The sequence below is a fragment of the Neoarius graeffei genome, chromosome 11 (assembly GCF_027579695.1).
Source record: "Neoarius graeffei isolate fNeoGra1 chromosome 11, fNeoGra1.pri, whole genome shotgun sequence".
Lineage (NCBI taxonomy): Eukaryota > Metazoa > Chordata > Actinopteri > Siluriformes > Ariidae > Neoarius > Neoarius graeffei.
Window position 1 is genome coordinate 11,188,503 of NC_083579.1, and position 22,808 is coordinate 11,211,310.

General features: G+C 42.1%; 1 protein-coding gene across 1 annotated transcript in view; it reads left to right on the forward strand.

Annotated features, from left to right (window-relative positions):
* entpd6 (ectonucleoside triphosphate diphosphohydrolase 6) overlaps positions 1–22,808 on the forward strand; it is a 55,150-nt gene that overhangs the window by 19,609 nt on the left and 12,733 nt on the right. The window contains exons 4-6 of the mRNA XM_060933409.1: positions 316–459; positions 9,659–9,734; positions 20,544–20,579. Coding sequence (XP_060789392.1) covers positions 316–459; positions 9,659–9,734; positions 20,544–20,579 — 256 coding nt within the window. The remainder of the gene's footprint in view (positions 1–315; positions 460–9,658; positions 9,735–20,543; positions 20,580–22,808) is intronic.

Below are 22,808 nucleotides of genomic sequence, written 5' to 3' on the forward strand. Positions count from 1 at the left end.
AGGCTCCAGCTTGCCTGCGACCCTGTAGAACAGGATAAAGTGGTTAGAGATAATGAGATGAACTGTCGCGGCTCTGTTTCTTTGTTTGCCCGGCAATATGGCCGACGCTGCGTGATAAACGAAAATCTGTGACGTCGCTGAAAGTCCTCTGTAGAAACAATGTATGAGAGAGCACATGTAACATAAGTTTTATGTTCAACTGGAACTACTGTACTATCAGAGCTGCTGTTACAGGAAATTACTCTATAGTTTCTGATATGAGAATTCGGTAGCGACATGTTTAACGTGCCCTCTTGTGACTCTGTTGTGTTGCAGGGTAAAGCAGGACTGTTGGAGCTGTTGGAGGTGGCGAAGCAGACGGTGCCTCCTGCTCAGTGGTCCTCCACACCTCTGGCCCTGCGAGCCACAGCAGGACTCAGGCTTCTGCCGGGGGAGAAAGCAACACACCTCCTCGACAAGGTCAGAGAATGACTGCCGTATTATTCGGAACACCTGTTCAGCAATGCAATCAGCTAATCATGGAACAGCAGTGAGGTGCAAAAACGACCCCGAATGAATGTCCTTTCTGTGACCCCAAGCTTTAATCATTATTATTTTTTTTAATTCCAGCTGTATAATTTAACACTACATGTCCCTAACATGTGTATGCATCACATAAAGGACTAAAAATCAAAATATTCCTTGACTGATTTCAGTCTAACGGAAATGTGGTTTATATTTGACGCACGAGCAGCGTTATTATTCACTCGCTCGCCTGTGTACTTTATGTACCACTGGAAGATTTAAAACCCATAACCACTAGATGGCGCGTCAGATCCGGAACATCCCTGTTCATGTTGACGTTAAAGGATATGGGACATGGATTTTTTTCTGGGTATAATTATGTATAAAGGACATAAGAAATGCCATCTAAATCACTGCAGGGCGTCAAAAATGTGAAAATCATCACATTATTCAACTTTTTTATACATCAGCGTAAAACAATGATTTGTTAATTAGCTAAGCGGTCACATGACCCATGACGTCACAAAAACTTTTCAAGGAGCCAGCGCTTGGGTATCTAATGTAAACAGGTTACCGAAATGGACACCATCGACAGTGACGTTCCCGATGTTTCACAGAGATGTGAAGTTAGACTCTATCAATTCGAACCGATAGCTGGAAATTCACATGAGCATGGATCTTGTCTTTACTCTGACGGGTCAGATGATTCTGAGAGTGAGAGTTCATTCAGCCCTCATGAAACTGAAAGCGGTCGGCTCGATAACACATCCTGGTAAGTTAAAAACAATTCTGCTCAAAGGCTAATGATCTGTTGAAAGAAGTATTATTTTTGTATCATACATTGAAAGTTCATCATAGATCTAGCTAAAGTCCGTTGCAAGCTAGGTTTTTTTTTTTTGCTGATATTTTGCTAGATTGATTGAGATACAATGCTTCCAGAGTCCGAGATGAAAACATTCAAAATGGCGAAACGAGTCAGAATTATGATAATCAATAATTGATACACCCAAAATTATAATACTAATCCTTACCGCATGAGGCCCATGGTAAAACCACACTTCCAGGAGGGGCTGCCGTCTGCCTCCCGAGCCGGCCGAGAGCGCTCCTCGTCGGGCACGGCCAGGCGGGCGAATGCCCTGGTCCGTCCGCCCTGTCTAAAAATAATGGTACAACTCCGAGTGAAGGTATCAATGCGCTGTCGAAGCGCGCAGAAGGTGTTAGTACGCCTGTCATTATAGTGCGGACTTTCCATAGCATAGAAAATCGCCACGTTTCAATTTGTGTAACTGAACTTTGTTTCATGTCACTGGTCATATAAACCTATGTAAACAGGAAAAACGCGGAAGAGTTTGGTCGCATCTAGCTACAGCCCCAAAAAATACCATTGGCCATGCTGAGCCTAGCTACATTGCTAACAGGAGTGACAGCGCGTCTGACTGACTGGGAGGTCGCAATACACCATGATGTTCAATGTACGTTAAACACTCTAAAAACAAAACAATTTTCTTGTCATCCAAGACACAAAAACTATTTTGTCGCATTCGTCATCACGATTCACACTTCTCCATATTCATCTACCCGCTTGTGCTGTACCCGAAAGTTTTTGTGACGTATGATCACGTGACGGCGGCTCTTCCGGTTGTAAAATATGCATATCGGAGCTCGAGCAGAAATGCCATATAATCACGAATATAACGATTTTGCTGAATTTCATAGATGATTTTGTATTTGTTGATGCAATTATTTCATATTTTTAATGGAAAGAAACTGATATAGCGTGCATTTATGTTTCATGTCCCATGTCCTTTAAACACACTGACGAGCGCTGTCTGTCTCTTAAGACTTTAAGCTGTCATGAAAGATCTTAGAATATCCCAAGATCTCAGAGCAAAAGTGGAACAGTTCCGGTCTCGTGAGTGGGCGTGTCCCCTTCCATCACAAAGAAACAAGGAGATTGTTTCAGGACATGCAGCAGAAATACTGTTTTGGTTTCCCAGAGAGGAATAATCACCGATGCTTAGTCTGCATTAATCTCCATCCCCCTTCCAAAAGCAGAACGAGGAAGTGGTCGTGCATCTTGGGCTCTCGCTCCTCCTCCTCATTCCTCTCTGCTGTCGTCATGATTCAAAAGTATACTTGAGCTAGAAAATCCAGAAGACTGGTATGCCGAAGAGATATGAAGGTGACATGATGGGTTTTTCAAATTCAAATGGGAAAACTGGTTCGTATTAGTATTCGATAACAGTAAAGAGTATCGAATAAATATTCGATTTGAGACGAAATGCTATCTTGTTTGGTATATGGATGAAGAAATTTCTTTTTTCCCCCTTGTTTTTTGATGAACTACGCGAGGACATTGTTTCAGGAGTGTGGCTTGACTCAATGTGACTCCCAGTAACATTTTCCAAACTGATTTATAAAGCAGCCCTAGTATGGGAACCGCTGCTCTGGAGGTGAACACAATGGTGAAAAGGAGAATGGCTGTCGTGTAAAAACTCAAACGAGGCCGTCAATGACGGCGTAGCTCACTCCGGCCCTGTCTAGTCCAGAAGGAACGATCTAAAGTGGGCCGCCTTGCGCAATAAATATTGCAAGCTATATACAAGGTGTATATATAGGAGCTGTATCCACTCTAGGAATACCGACGTATTTGCCAGAAAGAATCCAAAATGGCGAGGAATTGACCGAGAAGAAGCGTTTTTGGTTTTTTTTTCTCTTTTTTTTTTTTTTTTTTGTGTTGTTGTTGTTGAACTGCTCACTCATTAAGGCTAACTTCGTTAATAATTGTAATGAAGCAAATCTGGGTAGAAGTTATATGCACTCTAGATACCCCGACCTTCATGCCAGAAAGAATCAAAATCGGTGAAGAACTGCGAGAGAAGAAGCAATTTCTGTGAAATGTGGATGACGCTGGATGGACAACGCATGATGGCGTAAGCTCATCACCCGTCGGCCAGACGAGCTAATAATCGGTCTTTACGTCTGTGGTGACCAGAAAAGCATCTCAGGATAGACCAAAAAAAAAAAGGGAAACCCATCACCTCGTCTTTTTCCAGACTTCACTGTCCAGTTTCGGTGAACGTGTGCCTACTGTTATCTCAGATTTCTGTCCAACTGTCATTTTTCCTCATAGAGAATTTTACACTGCGTGCATCGAGTTTGAAATGAAACAGCCGATAAGATACTGCTACTATTTATTTATTTATTTATTTATTTTTAATTAAAAATAATTATTCCACGAAATCAAGTCGTACATGAGCTGATAGTTGACGAGGCACGTCGCACTAAGTAGGTTATAATCCATGTACGACGAGATTGAGTCTTGAATTTAGAGAAACGGAGCTTTTTTTTTTTTGCAAATTCGATAAATAAAACTTTATACAAAATGTCCAGCAAAATAATTTCCGCTTGGCGTAAACAAACCGACGAAATGACAGCAGCAATTTGTGAAAAATACGACAATTCTTGAAAAAAAAAAAAAAAAAAAGATACATTTATTCCATATTTTGTGGCTTTTGTATTTTTTGGGGTTTTGTTTTTAAGTAGTTTTTAATTTAATTTAGTCCTTGGTTGGTTCAGTAACATGTGCGGCATTTTCTTCTTCTTTAGGTTTTTTTTTGGTGGTTGGCAAACCAATTTAAAGGTGCATCCACTGACTGGGCTGGAGTGTGGAACAGAACATATTGGGGGGGGGGGAACCTCTTCTTTTAGCTATTTCTGTTTCTTTTAAATACTTGATAAAGTGATATCTGACTTGATGCGTGCCTCCATTTTGTTTTTCTCTACTAGCGGTATATGAGCTGATAGTTAATCAGAGCGTGCAATTGCTCATATCCAGTGAATGTGGATAGAATAAATTATATATACACACACAGTACTGTGCAAAAGTCTTAGGCATGTGTAAAGAAATGCTGTTGGCCAAAATGGCTTATAAAAAAAAAAAAAAAAGTGAAATGTTGCTGCCATTTATGTTGAAACAAAGTCGATATTTGGTGTGAGACGAAAATAGTCGTCTCAGGTACAATGATGCCCCTTTTCCACCAAATCAGTTCCAGGGCTGGTTCACAACTCGTTCAACTTGCGAGCCAGCTGAGAACCAGTTTGCTTTTCCATAGCTCGTGGTGCTAAGCGGAGCCACGTCATTACGTCGCTGTATACGTCAGTTACGTCGCTACGTTTGCTTAAACCTTGGCGCGAATATCGAAGCAAAAACAACACGGAAGAAGCAGCAGCAGCAACAACAACAATAATAATGGATGACTGCGCGTTTGTACAGCTGCTGCTTCTCGTCGCTTAAAAATGGCGATCTTTCGCGGTCTTGTTATTGTTGTTGGTCTTAACAACTCCGCCCCCCCCGCTGACGTAAGCGGTTCTTTCCTCTGGCCCAGCAGAGAGTTGGTGCTAGCCTGGAACCGGTTTTTCTGGCCCCAGAGCCAGTTCTTTGTCAGTGGAAACAGAAAACCCGGTTCCAAACTAAGCACTGGCCCCGAACCAGCCCTGGAACTGCTTTGGTGGAAAAGGGGCATGAGTGCAGTTTTATGCGGAAACGAGCTGTAGGTTTTTCTGAGCATCTTACAGAACCAGCCACAGTTCTTCTGGACACTTTGTCACATCCGCTTCTTCATTTTGCACCAAAACCTGGTAGCCTTCATTTATGTTTTCTTTTTTCATCTGAAAAGTGCTCTCTTATGGAATATGCTGCTCAGAAACAAACTTTTTTTTTTTTTTTTTTCCCCCTGTAACATTTAATTTTGTGCTGGAAAATGAACAAACGTTTGGAACTCTAAAATATTTTTGTGCTGACTCGATAATGTAGAAGTCATAAAATAGAAATCTACCGTATAAACAAAGTTTGTATGGGGGGAAAAATAGGGTGCTTAAGATTTTTGCACAGGTGCAAAGTAAAGCAAAGAGCTCTTTTTTTTTTTTGCTGGCCAATTACAAGGAGGGGAACAGGATCTGTATGTGTACTTAGTTATTGTGTAACTTGGGCTTGTCGTCACTGAAGTGCTGCCACGTCCTTACAGCATTCACCTGGGAAAGTAACCTTAAAGTGCCATTCCACCATTGGATGTATTCTTTGGCATAAAATACAATATATTTTGACAACATATATAAATGGTATCACTAGATAGGGAAATCTTTTAGCTTCAAAATGATATATCAAACATAATTTTTTGACAACGACAAGTATATTAATTTTGCGACCAAAGTCACCTACCCTTTTAATTTCCGCGCGTGATGTCATCGGCAGGTTCCCCTTCTTGTGTACCACGTGACGTGGCACATATTATCAGCAATGGCGGATAGAACGCGATAAAAATAATACCAATAAATCTAGCTAAGGCAGCTGGGCCATAGAAGGTTCACGCTGCACGCTGCATGCTGCACGCTACACGTTCACGTGAAGAACCGGACCCTGGGCCATTAAACTTCATGCTTGGATGTTCACGTGTTGCGTCTGTTCTACTTTGACCGAGTAACCAACAATATGGACTCTTCGGATGACGACGATTGCCTCATTCTGCTTTTACTGAGACAGAGGAAGAGAAAAAGGAACAGAATTTGGAGCCGAGAACACTTCCTTCTGAGAGAAACCCGTGGTGAATTTCACCGAACATTCTATAATCTGCTTGACAATCCCGATGAAGAACTATTTTTCAATTATACCATTCAATTATATTTTTTCTGAAGTTTTCCCCTGAAAGCATAGAGTTATCTCCCTAGACCCGTTCTGATTGGCTGGCGCGGCGGTGACCGCATGCATTGACTGGAATTTCCATCTTCACGCCTAGAAAAAAGTGTGCATGTTCATTTCTCGCTTCACGCGTGAAGTGTGCAGCGTGCAACGTGAACACCGTTCTATGGCCCAGAGCAAGTCATGCTACGTTTGTCCACTTTTCTTTACACGCGTGCAGCATGCAGCGTGCAGCGTGAACCTTCTATGGCCCAGCTGCCTAACTGAAAGATTAACTCAATTTTTCGCAATTTTTTTGGCCCCCATATACGAGGAGAAATGACTCTCTCACTTTGGGGGTTTCCTGGTCTAAAAATAGACCGACACGTGGTACACAAGAAGGGGAACCTGCTGATGACATCACGTTTCACTACCGCGTGGAAATTAAAAGGGTAGGTGACTTTGGTCGCAAAATTAATATACTTGTCATTGTCAAAAAATTATGTTTGATATATCATTTTGAAGCTAAAATATATTGTATTTTATGCCAAAGAATACATCCAATGGTGGAATGGCACAATGGTGGATGACCCCGTGTATATCCCATAATGACTACGCATGACGCCGGCGTGTATACACCATAATGACATTTGACGGCTCTGAATTTGCCTCTACATACGTATTTTACCCTTTACAGGTCTCCCAGGTGAATATTTATGATAAAATGTATGAATTTTGAAAAGAGAATTGAATGTTATATAAAGCATCTTGGGCGGCACGGTGGTGTAGTGGTTAGCGCTGTCGCCTCACAGCAAGAAGGTCCGGGTTCGAGCCCCGTGGCCGGCGAGGGCCTTTCTGTGCGGAGTTTGCATGTTCTCCCCGTGTCCGCGTGGGTTTCCTCCGGGTGCTCCGGTTTCCCCCACAGTCCAAAGACATGCAGGTTAGGTTAACTGGTGACTCTAAATTGACCGTAGGTGTGAATGTGAGTGTGAATGGTTGTCTGTGTCTATGTGTCAGCCCTGTGGTGACCTAGCGACTTGTCCAGGGTGTACCCCGCCTTTCACCCGTAGTCAGCTGGGATAGGCTCCAGCTTGCCTGTGACCCTGTAGAACAGGATAAAGCGGCTAGAGATAATGAGATGAGAAATGAGATGAGATAAAGCATCTCTGCAAAGTTGCAGTAATCATTTATTGTACACCATTTGATATGAATTCATGTAAAATGTGAAGATTGGTTTTCACACAGGTATTACTCATCTTTCAGACCCTACCTGTGAGTCGGTGAATGTTGAAACATAACTTTGAGTGACTTTTGTATTCTGTGTCATGCTGTCTTTTCAAAAATGTACTGTATGATATGTCATGATTGTTTCAACAGAAAACTGATATGAACAAAACCTTGTCTTTAGACTTTTTTTCTTGTAAATATGTTCTAAGGCTGAACAGTATATATGTATACAAGGGTGGCTGTAGCAACTGCTTTAAGGGGTAAAGAGTTAAAACTCAGGCACCTTTAAATAATTACAACCCCGATTCCAAAAAAGTTGGGACAAAGTACAAATTGTAAATAAAAGCGGAATGCAATGATGTGGAAGTTTCAAAATTCCATATTTTATTCAGAATAGAACATAGATGACATATCAAATGTTTAAACTGAGAAAATGTATCATTTAAAGAGAAAAATTAGGTGAGTTTTAAATTTCATGACAACAACACATCTCAAAGTTGGGACAAGGCCATGTTTACCACTGTGAGACATCCCCTTTTCTCTTTACAACAGTCTGTAAACGTCTGGGGACTGAGGAGACAAGTTGCTCAAGTTTAGGGATAGGAATGTTAACCCATTCTTGTCTAATGTAGGATTCTAGTTGCTCAACTGTCTTAGGTCTTTTTTTGTCGTATCTTCCGTTTTATGATGCGCCAAATGTTTTCTATGGGTGAAAGATCTGGACTGCAGGCTGGCCAGTTCAGTACCCGGACCCTTCTTCTACGCAGCCATGATGCTGTAATTGATGCAGTATGTGGTTTGGCATTGTCATGTTGGAAAATGCAAGGTCTTCCCTGAAAGAGACGTCGTCTGGATGGGAGCATATGTTGCTCTCGAACCTGGATATACCTTTCAGCATTGATGGTGTCTTTCCAGATGTGTAAGCTGCCCATGCCACACGCACTAATGCAACCCCATACCATCAGAGATGCAGGCTTCTGAACTGAGCGCTGATAACGACTTGGGTCGTCCTTCTCCTCTTTAGTCTGAATGACACGGCGTCCCTGATTTCCATAAAGAACTTCAAATTTTGATTCGTCTGACCACAGAACAGTTTTCCACTTTGCCACAGTCCATTTTAAATGAGCCTTGGCCCAGAGAAGACGTCTGCGCTTCTGGATCGTGTTTAGATACGGCTTCTTCTTTGAACTATAGAGTTTTAGCTGGCAACGGCGGATGGCACGGTGAATTGTGTTCACAGATAATGTTCTCTGGAAATATTCCTGAGCCCATTTTGTGATTTCCAATACAGAAGCATGCCTGTATGTGATGCAGTGCCGTCTAAGGGCCCGAAGATCACGGGCACCCAGTATGGTTTTCCGGCCTTGACCCTTACGCACAGAGATTCTTCCAGATTCTCTGAATCTTTTGATGATATTATGCACTGTAGATGATGATATGTTCAAACTCTTTGCAATTTTACACTGTCGAACTCCTTTCTGATATTGCTCCACTATTTGTCGGCGCAGAATTAGGGGGATTGGTGATCCTCTTCCCATCTTTACTTCTGAGAGCCGCTGCCACTCCAAGATGCTCTTTTTATACCCAGTCATGTTAATGACCTATTGCCAATTGACCTAATGAGTTGCAATTTGTTCCTCCAGCTGTTCCTTTTTTGTACCTTTAACTTTTCCAGCCTCTTATTGCCCCTGTCCCAACTTTTTTGAGACGTGTTGCTGTCATGAAATTTCAAATGAGCCAATATTTGGCATGAAATTTCAAAATGTCTCACTTTCGACATTTTGATATGTTGTCTATGTTCTGTTGTGAATACAATATCAGTTTTTGAGATTTGTAAATTATTGCATTCCGTTTTTATTTACAATTTGTACTTTGTCCCAGCGTTTTTGGAATCGGGGTTGTAGATATTCAAGGCACACTGTATAAATTTTCCAGATGAAATGTGTACACACTAATGAAACAGAAGAAGTCAAGAGTAAAACAGTCACACCGACAGGTGATTGAGCGAAAGTCGTAGCAGAGGGAAGTTGTCCCTATTGTAGGCCCTGGTGCAGTCTCTAGTGTTTATCCAGTTATTATGCTCCTTACACAAACATTATGTATGGTTTTTCTGTCCCACAATTTCATAATCTAAGAATTTAGTCTATAGCTCAACTCATTATTAAACTCACATAGGAGACAGTCGATGGGAATTGATGAAGGTGGTTTATATTACTGTTTAGATCTTTTTTTTTTTTTTTTATATTCTAGGTGAGGGAGGTATTTGCTGCGTCTTCATTCCTTTACAAGCCCGACAGCGTGTCAATCATGGATGGCACAGATGAAGGTGTGTATATCTTGCATCATTTTTTTTTTCCTCCAGACAGGTAGAATATAGTGTGTGTAATATACAGGCTAATTCTTCAGCAGAGAAGCCAAAATTATGAAATGTAAGATTGTTTTACCGTATTGGCCCGAATATAAGACGACCCTGAATGTAAGACGACCCCCCCCCCCCCCCCCTTTCCAAGTTCATCTTTGGGGGAAAAAGTTTTTTGAAGACCAAATGTTCATTCATATAACGCGTATTTATTTCAAAATTCTGTTTAAAATTAGAGGCTTTTGTTTTTCACATTTAAATAGAGGTCATTTCAGTCTCATTTCCGTGAACACTTTTTTCATAGAAGTAAAAAAAAAGAGGGTAAACTGCAGGCTACTAGACAAGCCAAATTAAAACATTTAAATTGCATTAATTCAACAAATTTGTCAGGTTTAGATTGAAAGTTCATAAACTTCAGAATGTCAATGCATTAACTTCCCATAGCCTACGGGTATATGGAATAAATTTGCAGAACAGTGCAAATGTTTTAAACAATGCATTAAACAATACATTAAGGTTTACAATAATAAACAACTGAAATAATGGAAAGGGTAGTTTGCTAAATTACAGCTACTCAGCACAGAGATCCGCAGCCTCACTTTGCTCACTCTCACTGTCCTCACTTTCACTTTCGTTTTTGGCGGCATTTTGTCTAGTCCGCGAATTTAAGACGACCCCCCCTTTTTAAGAGCTATTTTTTACAACAAAAACACCGTCTTATATTCGAGCCAATACGGTAACTTGTCAGCTCAGTGATTATTGTGAAAGTATGGAATCCAAGGCAAACTGTACTGAAAATCATATTTAAAAACAATTACCCTGACTATAGCAATGTCACTTTGAATTTAAAGGGTGTGTGTGTATTGGGGTTGTTTGTTTGTTTGTTGTTATTTCCTTCTTGTAAATCAGTAAATTACAGGAATTATCAGCTATAGCCAATTATGCCGCTTTTCCACTACCAACGCGGCTGAGTCGGGCTGAGCCGTGCCGTGCTGAGTCGAGCTGAGCGGGGCTGTTGGAGTTGCATTTCGACTACAACCACGCTGAACCGTGCTGGCTGGAAGTGGGTGGACACATTGGGTGGAGTTAGCGAAAGTGGGTGGACGTCACGTGATGTTAGGCGGCGCAAACAGTGACATCAGTGATCTTTTAAGCGGTAGTCTCACGACCCGAATAGTAAACAATAAACATGGAGTCGTTAGTGTTGCTGGTCTTGGTGCTGTGGCTTGTTGTCACCGGCAACACCAACAGATACTGGCAAGAGCGTATAGATGAGGCGAGGCGCATAAGGCTTCAGAAATTCTCGTAATTCTTCTTCTTCCGGGTTTACGGTGTTTACAGATCCCAGCGTGCTCGCGGGGCGTGTGTGGGCATGTGAGGACACTCCTCCTCACCAATCAGTGCACAGGGAAGTGTCTGCTCATGCCCCTAGCCCCACTCGGCTCGGTTGGGCTCTCTTCAGCCCCACTCCAAAACCGTGCGAGTTTTGGGGGCTGAAGCGAGCTGAGTTGTGCTGCTCTGAGGTAGTCGAAACGCGAGCCGTGTCGGGCTGAAGTGAGCTGAAAAAGGGTAGTGGAAAAGGGCCATTAGTCTTAGTTGGATATCCAAGTTTCAGAAAATACTACGTGTTAATGGATGCGCATTAATGAATTTCTTTGACGGAGCATGACCACCCACCCCAATAAAGCAGGAATTCCATGACCGTATAGATCGTGTGTGTATGTATATGTATATCTGTGAGTGTTTAGTCCATGTCTATTTCTTATCTAGAGTGTTTTATACTGTTTTTATATTGTTTATTTCAGTTATTCTATTTTTATTTATTGCTTTGCCTGTTGCACCGTGGGTCAGAGAGGACTGAAATTTCATCTGTGCTGTATGTCGAGCATGTATAGCATATTTGACAAAGTTGACTTGACTTCTCTTACTTCACCTTTGTGACTATAATCTGGAAAAGTCTTCTAGCTTAATTATTTTTGCATCTTTTGATAAAAACTGGTACTGGAATTGCATCATAAGTTTTGCATTGGTTTCACTGAGTTGTTTTTTTTTCTTTTTTTAAAATAAGTATCCAAATGTCATCAGCAAATGACCCACTGTTGTTGTTAGGCTGCCAACAGGTGGCAGCACTGAAAAGAAAAATGCCAGGGATTACTCAGCGCAAAAAAAAAAACAACTACTTCACATGAAGACCGGCCTAGCTCGATAACATCAACCCTCCCTGTCCAAAATCACTCACTACTCACTATATAGTGGGCTGTAATAGTGAGGTCGCCATTTTGTGGTGCTGTCTGAAAGTATAGTGAGAATTATTACACCCTGTATCGTGGACTCGTAGTATCCCACAATGCACTGTTAAAAGTAGTGTACAACCGATCTAAAATTCTCTTACTTCACCCTTGTGACTATAATCTGGAAAAGTCTTCTAGCTTATTTTGCATCTTTTGATAAAAACTGGTACTGGGGTTACATCAGAAGCTTTGCATTGGCTGTAATTTAATTTAAAAAATTTATTATTTTTTAAATAAATATCCAGATGTTGTCTACAAACGACCCAGCGTTGTTGTTAGTTAGGCTGCCAACAGGTGGCAGCACTGAAGAAAAAACGCCAGGGATAACTCGGCAAAAAAAAAATCTCACATGAAGACCATCTCATCTCGTTATCTGTAGCCGCTTTATCCTGTTCTACAGGGTCACAGGCAAGCTGGAGCCTATCCCAGCTGACTACGGGCGAAAGGCGGGGTACACCCTGGACAAGTCGCCAGGTCATCACAGGGCTGACTCATAGACACAGACAACCATTCACACTCATTCACACCTACGATCAATTTAGAGTCACCAGTTAACCTAACCTGCATGTCTTTGGACTGTGGGGGAAACCGGAGAACCCGGAGGAAACCCACGCGGACACGGGGAGAACATGCAAACTCCGCACAGAAAGGCCCTCGCCGGCCACGGGGCTCGAACCCGGACCTTCTTGCTGTGAGGCGACAGCGCTAACCACTACACCACCGTGCCGCCCACATGAAGACCAGCCTAGCTAAATATCATCAACCCTCCCTGGGTCCAAAATCACTCACTACTCACTATATAATGGGCTATAATAGTGAGGTTGCCATTTTATAGTGCTGTCTGAATGTGTAGTGAGAATTATTACACCCTGTCTAGTGGGCTCATAATATCCCACAATGCACTCTGAACAGTAGTGTACAACCGATGATCACTAACCAAGCAATATTATACCATCATGCATTTCAGTTGCGCTGAAGGGGGTGTGTGACTGGACGGAGGAAGAAACGTATTATAAACGGACATTCAAGTACAATTAAAAATGGTAAGAGATAGGGGGTCGACCGATAATCGGCCTGGCCGATATATCGGGCCGATATTCTGCATTTTTAGGGTTATCGGTATCGGCCATAATTTCCACCGATATGCCGATAACATGCCTTTTTGCAGTCATTTCGTTCCTAAAGCGACTGTCACTGCACGTCCTTTCCTGCACTCGCCTCTCTGAGTTCAAGAACACGGTCCCGCCCACCACAACATCTGATTTGTTTGGTACAAGAGATGTAGCCAATCAACACGCGTAGCTAAACGCTGTGAACTGTTTCAAGGCGGCTGTACGGGCACTCGGGCAGAAGCAGATCCCACTTCAAGGTAAGGACACGCTGCTTTTGCCGCAATAAGTCACAAACACACAAGTTGCAAAAGCACAACATCATTATATGTTTACATTCATCTACTATTCTTTAAAATTGTCCATTTGCATCTGTGTAGCCAGGCAAACTTAGCTTACGTAAGGAAGCACTTGAATTAGCCTACAACCAGCTAGTCTCGCTGAAACTACATGTAATGTAGTAAGCAGTCCCCAGCATAACGTAGGCTGCAGTCATTTTTAAATCCCCGTCTGGAAACGTTGTGAACGTGTCAGTAGTTCTACTCGAACAGTAGAATGACAGCCATACAGAGAGGTGGTCAAGGGAAGACGAAATAAAACGTAGTGTTTGTGCTCTGTAGGCTAGCGCAAGCCTACTGTCTATTTGTTATGGTGATGAGTAAACTTCATGACGTGACTCGTGCTCAGAAAGCGCATTGCACTTGTATATGTTAGGTAACTTTATAAAGCGCTATTTGAACATTTAAACAAGCCAGGTGTGATATGGTGCTAGCAGGCTGTGTAATACTGTAGGGAGTTTGTCAGGACGCTTGTTATGGGCTCAGTAATGAATTGTGTCGTGGATGCACACTTGCTTGGATAAACGCTAATGAACGAAATACATCAATTAAACTCTTGACTTTAATGTTCTTATGCTACTTCACATTGCGCTGTAATGTGCTCCACTAGTATTTATAATTCTTGCGCAAGTGATTCTCCTCGCTAGCGCTTCTGATTCGGAAAGCGATATACTCTTAAAGAGCAACCGCTCCTTTTAACCAGAGCTTTTAACATGCAGAGCAACTGTGCTTCCTTCACTACAATATAATCCTAAATTGGGAATATTAGGCTCGGGCATTAAAAGCATTAGAATGTAGATGGTTACTTGTTAAGTTGTTACATAATAGGGAGTGATAGCCTACTTTATGTTTGATTTTACTTTTTAAAAAATGCTGCAGGCAGCTCCCTACACTTGATTTGTTATTTAAAAACTACTTGAAGTTGGTAAGTCTTACTTAGTTCTTAGTGTAAAAGAATCCAGAGTGTATTTTCATTTATTTTCCACTGAAAATGGTGAGCTGTAATACAGTAGGGAGTGATTTTTTTATTTTATTTTATTTCTCATTTTATTCTAACTAATGTTTGACTTTATTGTACAAATGCTGCTGGCATCTCCCTGCACAAAATTTCATGTTCAATTTTACAATTAAACATACATTTCATGGATATGAAGGTCTGTGTCAGTGTGTGCTATGTTTAATTTCATGTGCATTATAATGTTTACATTTATCGGTTGCACATATCGGTTATCAGCATCCCAATTCCATAATAATCGGTATTGGCCCTGAAAAAAACATAATCGGTCGATCCCTAGTAAGAGAATAACAAAAAGCTACAATAGAATAAGACAGATAAAATACAAGAATAGTCTGCGCTGCCAAGGATCAGCACACCCAGGGTCCTGCCTTTGCTTGCCACCCGACCCCGGTGCCTGTCCTTGCAGGTGGTGGGCCCACATGGCGGCGGCTCCATGTAACTTCTTTGGGCTGTGCCTGGCCACGCCCCATGGGCCAAGGCCCGGCCACCAGACGCTCACCAGCAAGCCCCCCCCTTCCAGGTCTGACTCCAGGAGGAGGCCCTGGTTTCCTGCTCCCAAGCAAGGTGCTGCAGCTCCTTTTTTTTTTTTTCCCCCCCGTTTCATCGGGGGTCTTGAATCGCTCTTTGCTTGGCCCCTCCCCTGGAACCAATTTGCCTTGGGAGACCCTATGGGGGCTAATGCCCCCGACAACACAGCTCCCAGGATCACCGGGACACCCAAACCCCTCCACCACGTTAAGGTGTCGATTCTTGAGAGGGGAGATGGTGAGGAGCTCCGACATCCAGAGGGATCTTGGAGTCGACCCACTGCTCCTTCATGTCGAAAGGAGTCAGCTGAGGTGGTTCTGGCATCTGATTAGGTTGCCTCCTGGGTGCCTTCCTTGGGAGGTTTTCCAGGCACGTCCAACTGGGAGGAGACCTTGGGGTAGACCCAGAACATGCTGGAGAGATTTATATATATCTCATCTGGCCTGGGAGCGCCTTGGGATCCCCCAGTAGGAACTGGAAAGCGTTTCTGGGGAGAAGGATGCCTGGAATATCCTGATTAACCTGCTGCCACTGTGACCCAACTACGGATAAGCAGAAGATGGATGGATGGAATACAAGAATAAAAGTTTGAGTGCAGAGTGAGGAATTAATCAAAGGCCTCGAATTTGATTTAATAAACGGCAGCGGTAAAAAAGAAAGTATCCAGCCTTGATTTCAAAGAACTGAAAAGATGCAGCAGATACAAAGTACTTTGTACTTATTAATGTGGGAAATACGCTCAGTATAATATGGATTTATCACAAAAATACATGCATGTATTTTTATTATTTTGAAATAATAGCCGACTGATCTGGCACGTTTTTGTGTGACCGTAACGACGTAAATAACGGCGCGGCGGAGTAGTGTCCGAAAATGTTCTCATTTCACCAATGAGCTCACTATATAGTCCTCTATATAGAATTCCCTAGATAGGGAGTAGTGAACGAGTGAGTGATTGTGGACACAGCACAAAAAACAAGTTGCAGGTTGATTTCGTTGGATAATGTATCCAGCGTATCCATCTAATGCATCCACGAGGCTTTAATCCAGTCCTCTAAAGTAGTTCCTCTGAGCAGTAACGAGTGTACAGGATAACGTCCCCACTTAATCTGCACAAACAGATTAACATCCATTAATTCACTCAGCATCAAACATCATTTTTCTTTTAAAGACTGATATTTAAAAACAGTACTGGGGTTTGTGGCCTGGGAGCGATGTAAAGCTGTGATTTTTCACTGGGATCCCTTTGTTCAGCTCGAAGAGGGGAATTATTACGAATTGTAGACGTGTAATATATTTTTTGGGGGCTTTTTTCACCTTTATTGGATAGGACAGTGTAGAGACAGGACAGGAAATGAGCGGGAAAGAGAGGTGGGGAGGGATCGGGAAATGACCTCGGGTCGGAATCGAACCTGGGTCCCCGGATTTATGGTATGGCGCCTTAGCCACCTGAGCCATGACGCCCCCGACGTGTAATATTGTTAATGTGTGACGCGAGTGTTCGAGTCTGAGAGTGGAAACATGAAGCTGAGTGATGAACACAAACTTGTCGAGGTGCGAGTCGAAAACGTGATCCTGCAGGACGGAGTAAAGCTGAAGGGTTTTCTGTCCTGCACAAATTTTATTTAGTTAACTTTTAAATGAATGAATGGCAGTGATTTTGATGATGATTAGTTTATTATTAATGAACACGTCATACATTTTAACAGAGATGCCTACTAGTACGGATTGGCCGTATTTTGTACGGAAAAGTTACGTAAATACGATGTCACGGCAAACAGTGTTCTTCTGTACGGAATTATTATAAAGTCTTAAAAAATTCCAGTGAGGAGTTTTTAAATGTCCAAGCGACTTTTTCAATCCATGCGCTGCTTCTCAATAGTGGAAATGAAACGCTCCGTATCGGGACAAGTGAAACAGGTCTCCGGTGTTCCTTCTACGATATACGGTAGAATGGCCGTGCATTACACCCAGTCAAAAGGGCAATGGATACGCGCACTGCAAACTGTGTAGAACTAACATTAACATCACTCATGGTGGTCGCGATGACTGCACGCGGCATGTCAACTCCAAAAAACATATGGAGTATGCTGAAATGGCGAGTCAGGCGGAAAGTAAATCTGGGGGTATCAGCAGCTTTTTACGAAATCTGTGAATGAAAAGACACGGAACGTGACCCGTGCTGAAGCGGTGATGGTTGACCTGTGCTTGGAGTTGAACTTGCCGATTAGTGCCATGAAATGTGAGTTAAACTTATTCAGTTTCTTTTTACATGTCTGATTTTTATTCACTGAAATATCAAACACTGGCTGTACTTCTTTAATTCAAAGTCTTTTCAGTGTTGCAAGTGCAAATGTACATGTAGTCTGATCAAAAACAGAATTTTATGATTAGTGCTGTTGGGATTGTGGCAAAAAATTGACCATTCCACTGTTTTAAATACAATTATAAATGTCATTTTATTCAATGTCTCTTCTGAAGCATTATGCTGAAGTATTTATATATTGGGACATTAAGATAACAATGTCGGACTCTCTTTGGCATGAAATAAGAATTTTTTTTTTTTTTAATTTTATTAGAATCTGTTAACAGGTAGAACATTTTGCCAGGCAATATAATATAATACTTTTGAGGAGTTACATTCAATACCAATGATTGGTAGTCAACCGTAATGTCTGCAAACAGGGAACACTATTGTATTTATAAAAATGTGATATATTGTATGCTCTAGAAATTTGTTGAGTGGAAATTCAATTGAGATGGCTGCTCGTGTTTTGTTTATTCAATTCACACAAAACAGTTCTTTTTTTAATAATTTAAATGTTAAACATATTGGTATATACACCTCTTTATAATGGAAATGCGCATAAATTAATGTTACTGAAAGTCATTCCAAAATACTGAAAAATGTTTTCAAGAATACTGAAATTCAAAATTTGGAGTAGGCATCTCTGTTTTAATGGTTTATGGGACATTCCACCGAATGGGTGCCATTTGCTTGTTGTACCACTCCCAAATTAAACTTAATTTGTTATATCTTTTCAACACTGATTATAATAACACACATATTTAACTATTCGGCGGCACGGTGGTGTAGTGGTTAGCGCTGTCGCCTCACAGCAAGAAGGTCCTGGGTTCGAGCCCCGGGGCCGGCGAGGGCCTTTCTGTGTGGAGTTTGCATGTTCTCCCCGTGTCCGCGTGGGTTTCCTCCGGGTGCTCCGGTTTCCCCCACAGTCCAAAGACATGCAGGTTAGGTTAACTGGTGACTCTAAATTGACCGTAGGTGTGAATGTGAGTGTGAATGGTTGTCTGTGTCTATGTGTCAGCCCTGTGATGACCTGGCGACTTGTCCAGGGTGTACCCCGCCTTTCGCCCGTAGTCAGCTGGGATAGGCTCCAGCTTGCCTGCGACCCTGTAGAAGGATAAAGCAGCTAGAGATAATGAGATGAGAGATGAGATTTAACTATTCAAAATGTGTATTGGTCAACCTCAGGCTATGTTATTTATTTATTTTTTTTTTACAAGGTTTGGAAGTCAAAGATGGCTGCATACTCTATATGAGTAACAGGACTGAGTTTTTAGCCTAGGATTCGCTAATACATGGAATTAAGCCACATGGCGTCATCGCTAATAGCATGACCACACTTGGCACATTCTAGTGATTTTACCAAAAATCTGTATTTTTAAAATAAACAAATATCATCTAAGAAATAATTTAAGTAACAGGACAGTATGTTGACATGGGCCTTATCAAAGTTTAAAAAAATCATCAAATATACAGAAAAGTAAATGAGAGAACTAACTTTTGGTCTTCCCATGGCCTTCAGAAGACACAACTGATGTAACTTCCTGTTGAGCATGTGATTTTATAGAATGTTCCAAATTTGTCAGATGGGGTAATATGTTTGGGTAACAGGACTGAGTGAAAACCCAGGGACACGACTAAAATGTGTATTTTAACTAAGATATTGTGGATTTCTTATGAAAAAAAAAATTTAAACCATGGAGTCGCACAACAGTGCAAAAGAAATACTGTTTCTGAAGGATTTTAATCATAATATTTCATAGTCAAGTATAAAGTTAGAGTGCGGGGACAGGTAACACATGCTATTTTTCAGTGTTTTAGGTAGTTTTTATTAATCCTTACAGTTATATATCTTAAATTTGAAATCAGATCAATGTGCAGGACATTCTGCGTAATAAGGAAATGTATTTTAAAGTACATTTTATGTGCATTTATACATATAATTTTCTAGGGACAGAAATGGCACCGATTCGGTGGAATGGCTCTTATAAGATTAAATGTTTTGGAATGAAGAGCCAAGTTAGTGCTGATTTTTACTGATGTTACAGCAACAATACACGGGCCTTCCTTATTTCCGGTTTCTCGGTCTCTCTCACTTTTTTTTTTTCTTTCTCTGTTTGTGTGTCCCTCAATCTCTCTCTCTCTTGCTCTTTTTCTCTCCCTCTCTGTTTCTCTCCCGCTCACTCTGTGTATCATGTCTGTTTTTCTTTCTCTCTCTGTCTCTCTTGCACTCTGTGTGCGTGTCTGTTTCTCTCTCGTGTGGTCTCTGCATGCTGTCTTTGTTTCTGTCTCTTTCTCTTGTGCATTCTGTCTTTCTCGCTCACACACTGTCGCTTTCTCTTGTGCTCTCTGTACCTGTTTCTCTCTCAATCTCTGTTTCTCTCTCTCTCGTGCTCTGTTTCTCTCCTCTGTCTTTCTCTTGTGCGTTTTCTCTCTCTCCACACACACTGTCGCTCTCTCTTGTGCTCGCTGTACCAGTTTCTCTTTTTTTCTCTTGTGCTCCCGTTTCTGTCTGTCTCTCTCTCACTGTCTGTTTCTGTCTCTTGTGCTCTCTGTCTGCCTGTTTCGGTCTCGCGCTCTCACTCTGTGTCTGTCGGTCTTTCTCTTGTGCTCTCTCTCTGTTTCTGTCTCTCTCCATCTCGGTCTCTCTCACTCGTGCTGTGTGCATGTCTCTCAAAAATGATGCAGCTTGTCATTTTACAGAGGAGCCACAAACTCCTGTGTCCTGAAGACTTTCCTGTGCTGAGAAACTTTAAACACAGTCACTGTTACACAGCGCTGATGCTCAACATGCCGTCTGTTCAATGTTACACAAACATAAATGTGGAAATATTACAGAAAATAAAATCACAAAACATCACATCAGCGATTAGGCTTTAATTTGTTAAACAGCACATTTTTAAAAAATGTTTATTAATCTTGGATGATGTGGACTGTTTGCTGTCCAGCTCCCTGTGAATGAGCTGTTGCTATAGAAACGGTAACCTGGTCCAGTGAACACCCTGATATTGTTCATGTTACAGCTGGAACAGCTGTCTGAGCTACTGTTTATATTATAGTAATAAAACGCACCCTTTTGCCCTGTGGAGTAACGCTGTGTGTGTTTAAAAAGAGTTCCCTGTTTGTTCTGTACAGTGATATAAACATGACCTGTGTGTGTGTGTGTGTGTGTGTGTGTTCCCTACAGGAGTCTCCGCTTGGATCACCGTCAACTTCTTATTAGGTGAGAGACGGCAGTTTTATCATCCGTGTGTAATATGCGTTTAACACATTTACATGATCACGGGATATTAAATCTTTTTATATTATTGTTTGTGTGTGTGGTAACGAGGAGATTCTGTGCAGTTGGTTTACAGGCTGTGCTCGGTTACTTTATTATAAACCACATCATTACAGGTTTATAGAATCTCTGTGTGAAGAGATGGAGGAGAAAATGTGCTGTAGAGCCCTGCACTCCCGCGGGAGTCCCGCGAGACCCGCCGCAAAGCAGTGCGGCGCGGGACAAATTTTGAAAGCTCATTGCGGGCGGGACCGGAAGTGCACATATAGGGGCACGCGCGGGAGCAGGAGTGCACATATGCGGCGCGGGCAGGAGCAGTGATGAGCTGCAGTCCCACTAACTAAAAATGTGTTTGAAATAAAATTTATAAATTATTAATTTATGTCTATCATTATATAATTTGTGCTGGATATTTTATTTGGCATTAATAAAAACATTTTAAGATGCCTAAATTTGCAGAGAGAGTCAGATTGCCAGATTGAGTGAGGAATGGCATCTTAAATTTACCATTGATCACCCTAACGGGAAATCCTTTGATCACTCTGACTCGCCGTTCACACCCAGCTAGCAAGAGAACCATGAGTGAAGTGATTTACTGCTTGAGTTAGGCCAAGTTTACATTAGACCGTATCTGTCTCGTTTTCTTCGCGGATGCACTGTCCGTTTACATTAAAACGCCGGGAAACGGGAATCCGCCAGGGTCCACGTATTCAATCCAGATTGTGTCTGGTCCGGTGCTGTGTAAACATTGAGAATACGCGGATACGCTGTGCTGAGCTCTAGCTGGCATCGTCATTGGACAACGTCACTGTGACATCCACCTTCCTGATTCGCTGGCGTTGGTCATGTGACGCGACTGCTGAAAAACGGCGCGGACTTCCGCCTTGTATCACCTTTCATTAAAGAGTATAAAAGTATCAAAATACTGCAAATACTGATGCAAATACTGCCCATTGTGTAGTTATGATTGTCTTTAGGCTTGCCATCCTTCCACTTGCAAGTGGTAAGTGACGTGCATGCCCGACATGCACTGAGATCACACACACAGCGGCTCAGTCCCGAATCACTGCTCGTGTGCTTCACTCGCGCACTCTGTGAGCTGCGCAGGGCCGGAGTGCGCACCCTCCAGAGGGCACTCGCTGTTCAGGGCGGAGTGATTTGGAGCACAGGATGCCTGCGGAGCCGAGCGTATCCGTGTATTGGCGTTGCTGTGTGCACGCGAATCGTGTATTCGCATTGCTGTGTGCACGCTAATGGTTTTAAAAACATTAATCTGATGATCCGCTGATACAGTCTAATGTAAACCCCACCATAGTCTACAACTCTAATCAGAGAGACAGGTTACACAGTGACGGTAGGCTTGACTCAATGCTATCCCAGAAATCCTTCCTGTAATATGCAAATTTGGCTGTCCAATCAGAGGCGGCCAAATTTGCATATTACAGGAAGGATTTCTGGGATAGCATGGAGTCAAGCCTACAGTCACTGTGTAACCTGGCTCTCTGATTAGAGTTGTTCACTCATGGCTCACTTGCTAGCTCTGCTTTGCAATAAAAAAAAAAATTGGTACAAAGCAAGCCCATTCACTTTTTTATGCTGATCAGAGAATTACAATGGTTTCTCATGTGACAAAAATGTGCGATTCGCGATTAAATATTTTAATCGCTTGACAGCACTAATTATTATTATTAGAGACACTACATGCTGAATTCAGAAACAAGATAAATAATAAACGTGAACGTGAGCTGTAGATATTTATGCTCAAATCCACTCAAAGTAAGGGGGCGGGGCACCATCACGCTGTGTCAAGACAAGAACTTTCCTGAGAAATAACACGAACGTCTGAATCATGCGGGATTTGCGGGCGGGAGCGGGACAAAATATGGCAGGCGCGGGTGGGAGCGGGACTGAAAATCATAATTCTTTGTGGGCACGGGCGGGAGTGGGACTGAAAATCATAATTCTTTGTGGGCGGGAGTGGGACTGCACAATGTGGGCGCGGGCGGGAGCAGGACTGAAAAATCCAACCCGCGCAGACCTGTAATGTGCTGCACCTCAAATGTTCTTAAAAGCAGACAATGTTTGAATTTCTGAAAAATGATTCCTTGCTTTTTTCCATCCATTCTTTAATTTCCTTTTCTCCATTTTCTTTGCTTTACTTTTCTTTTGTAA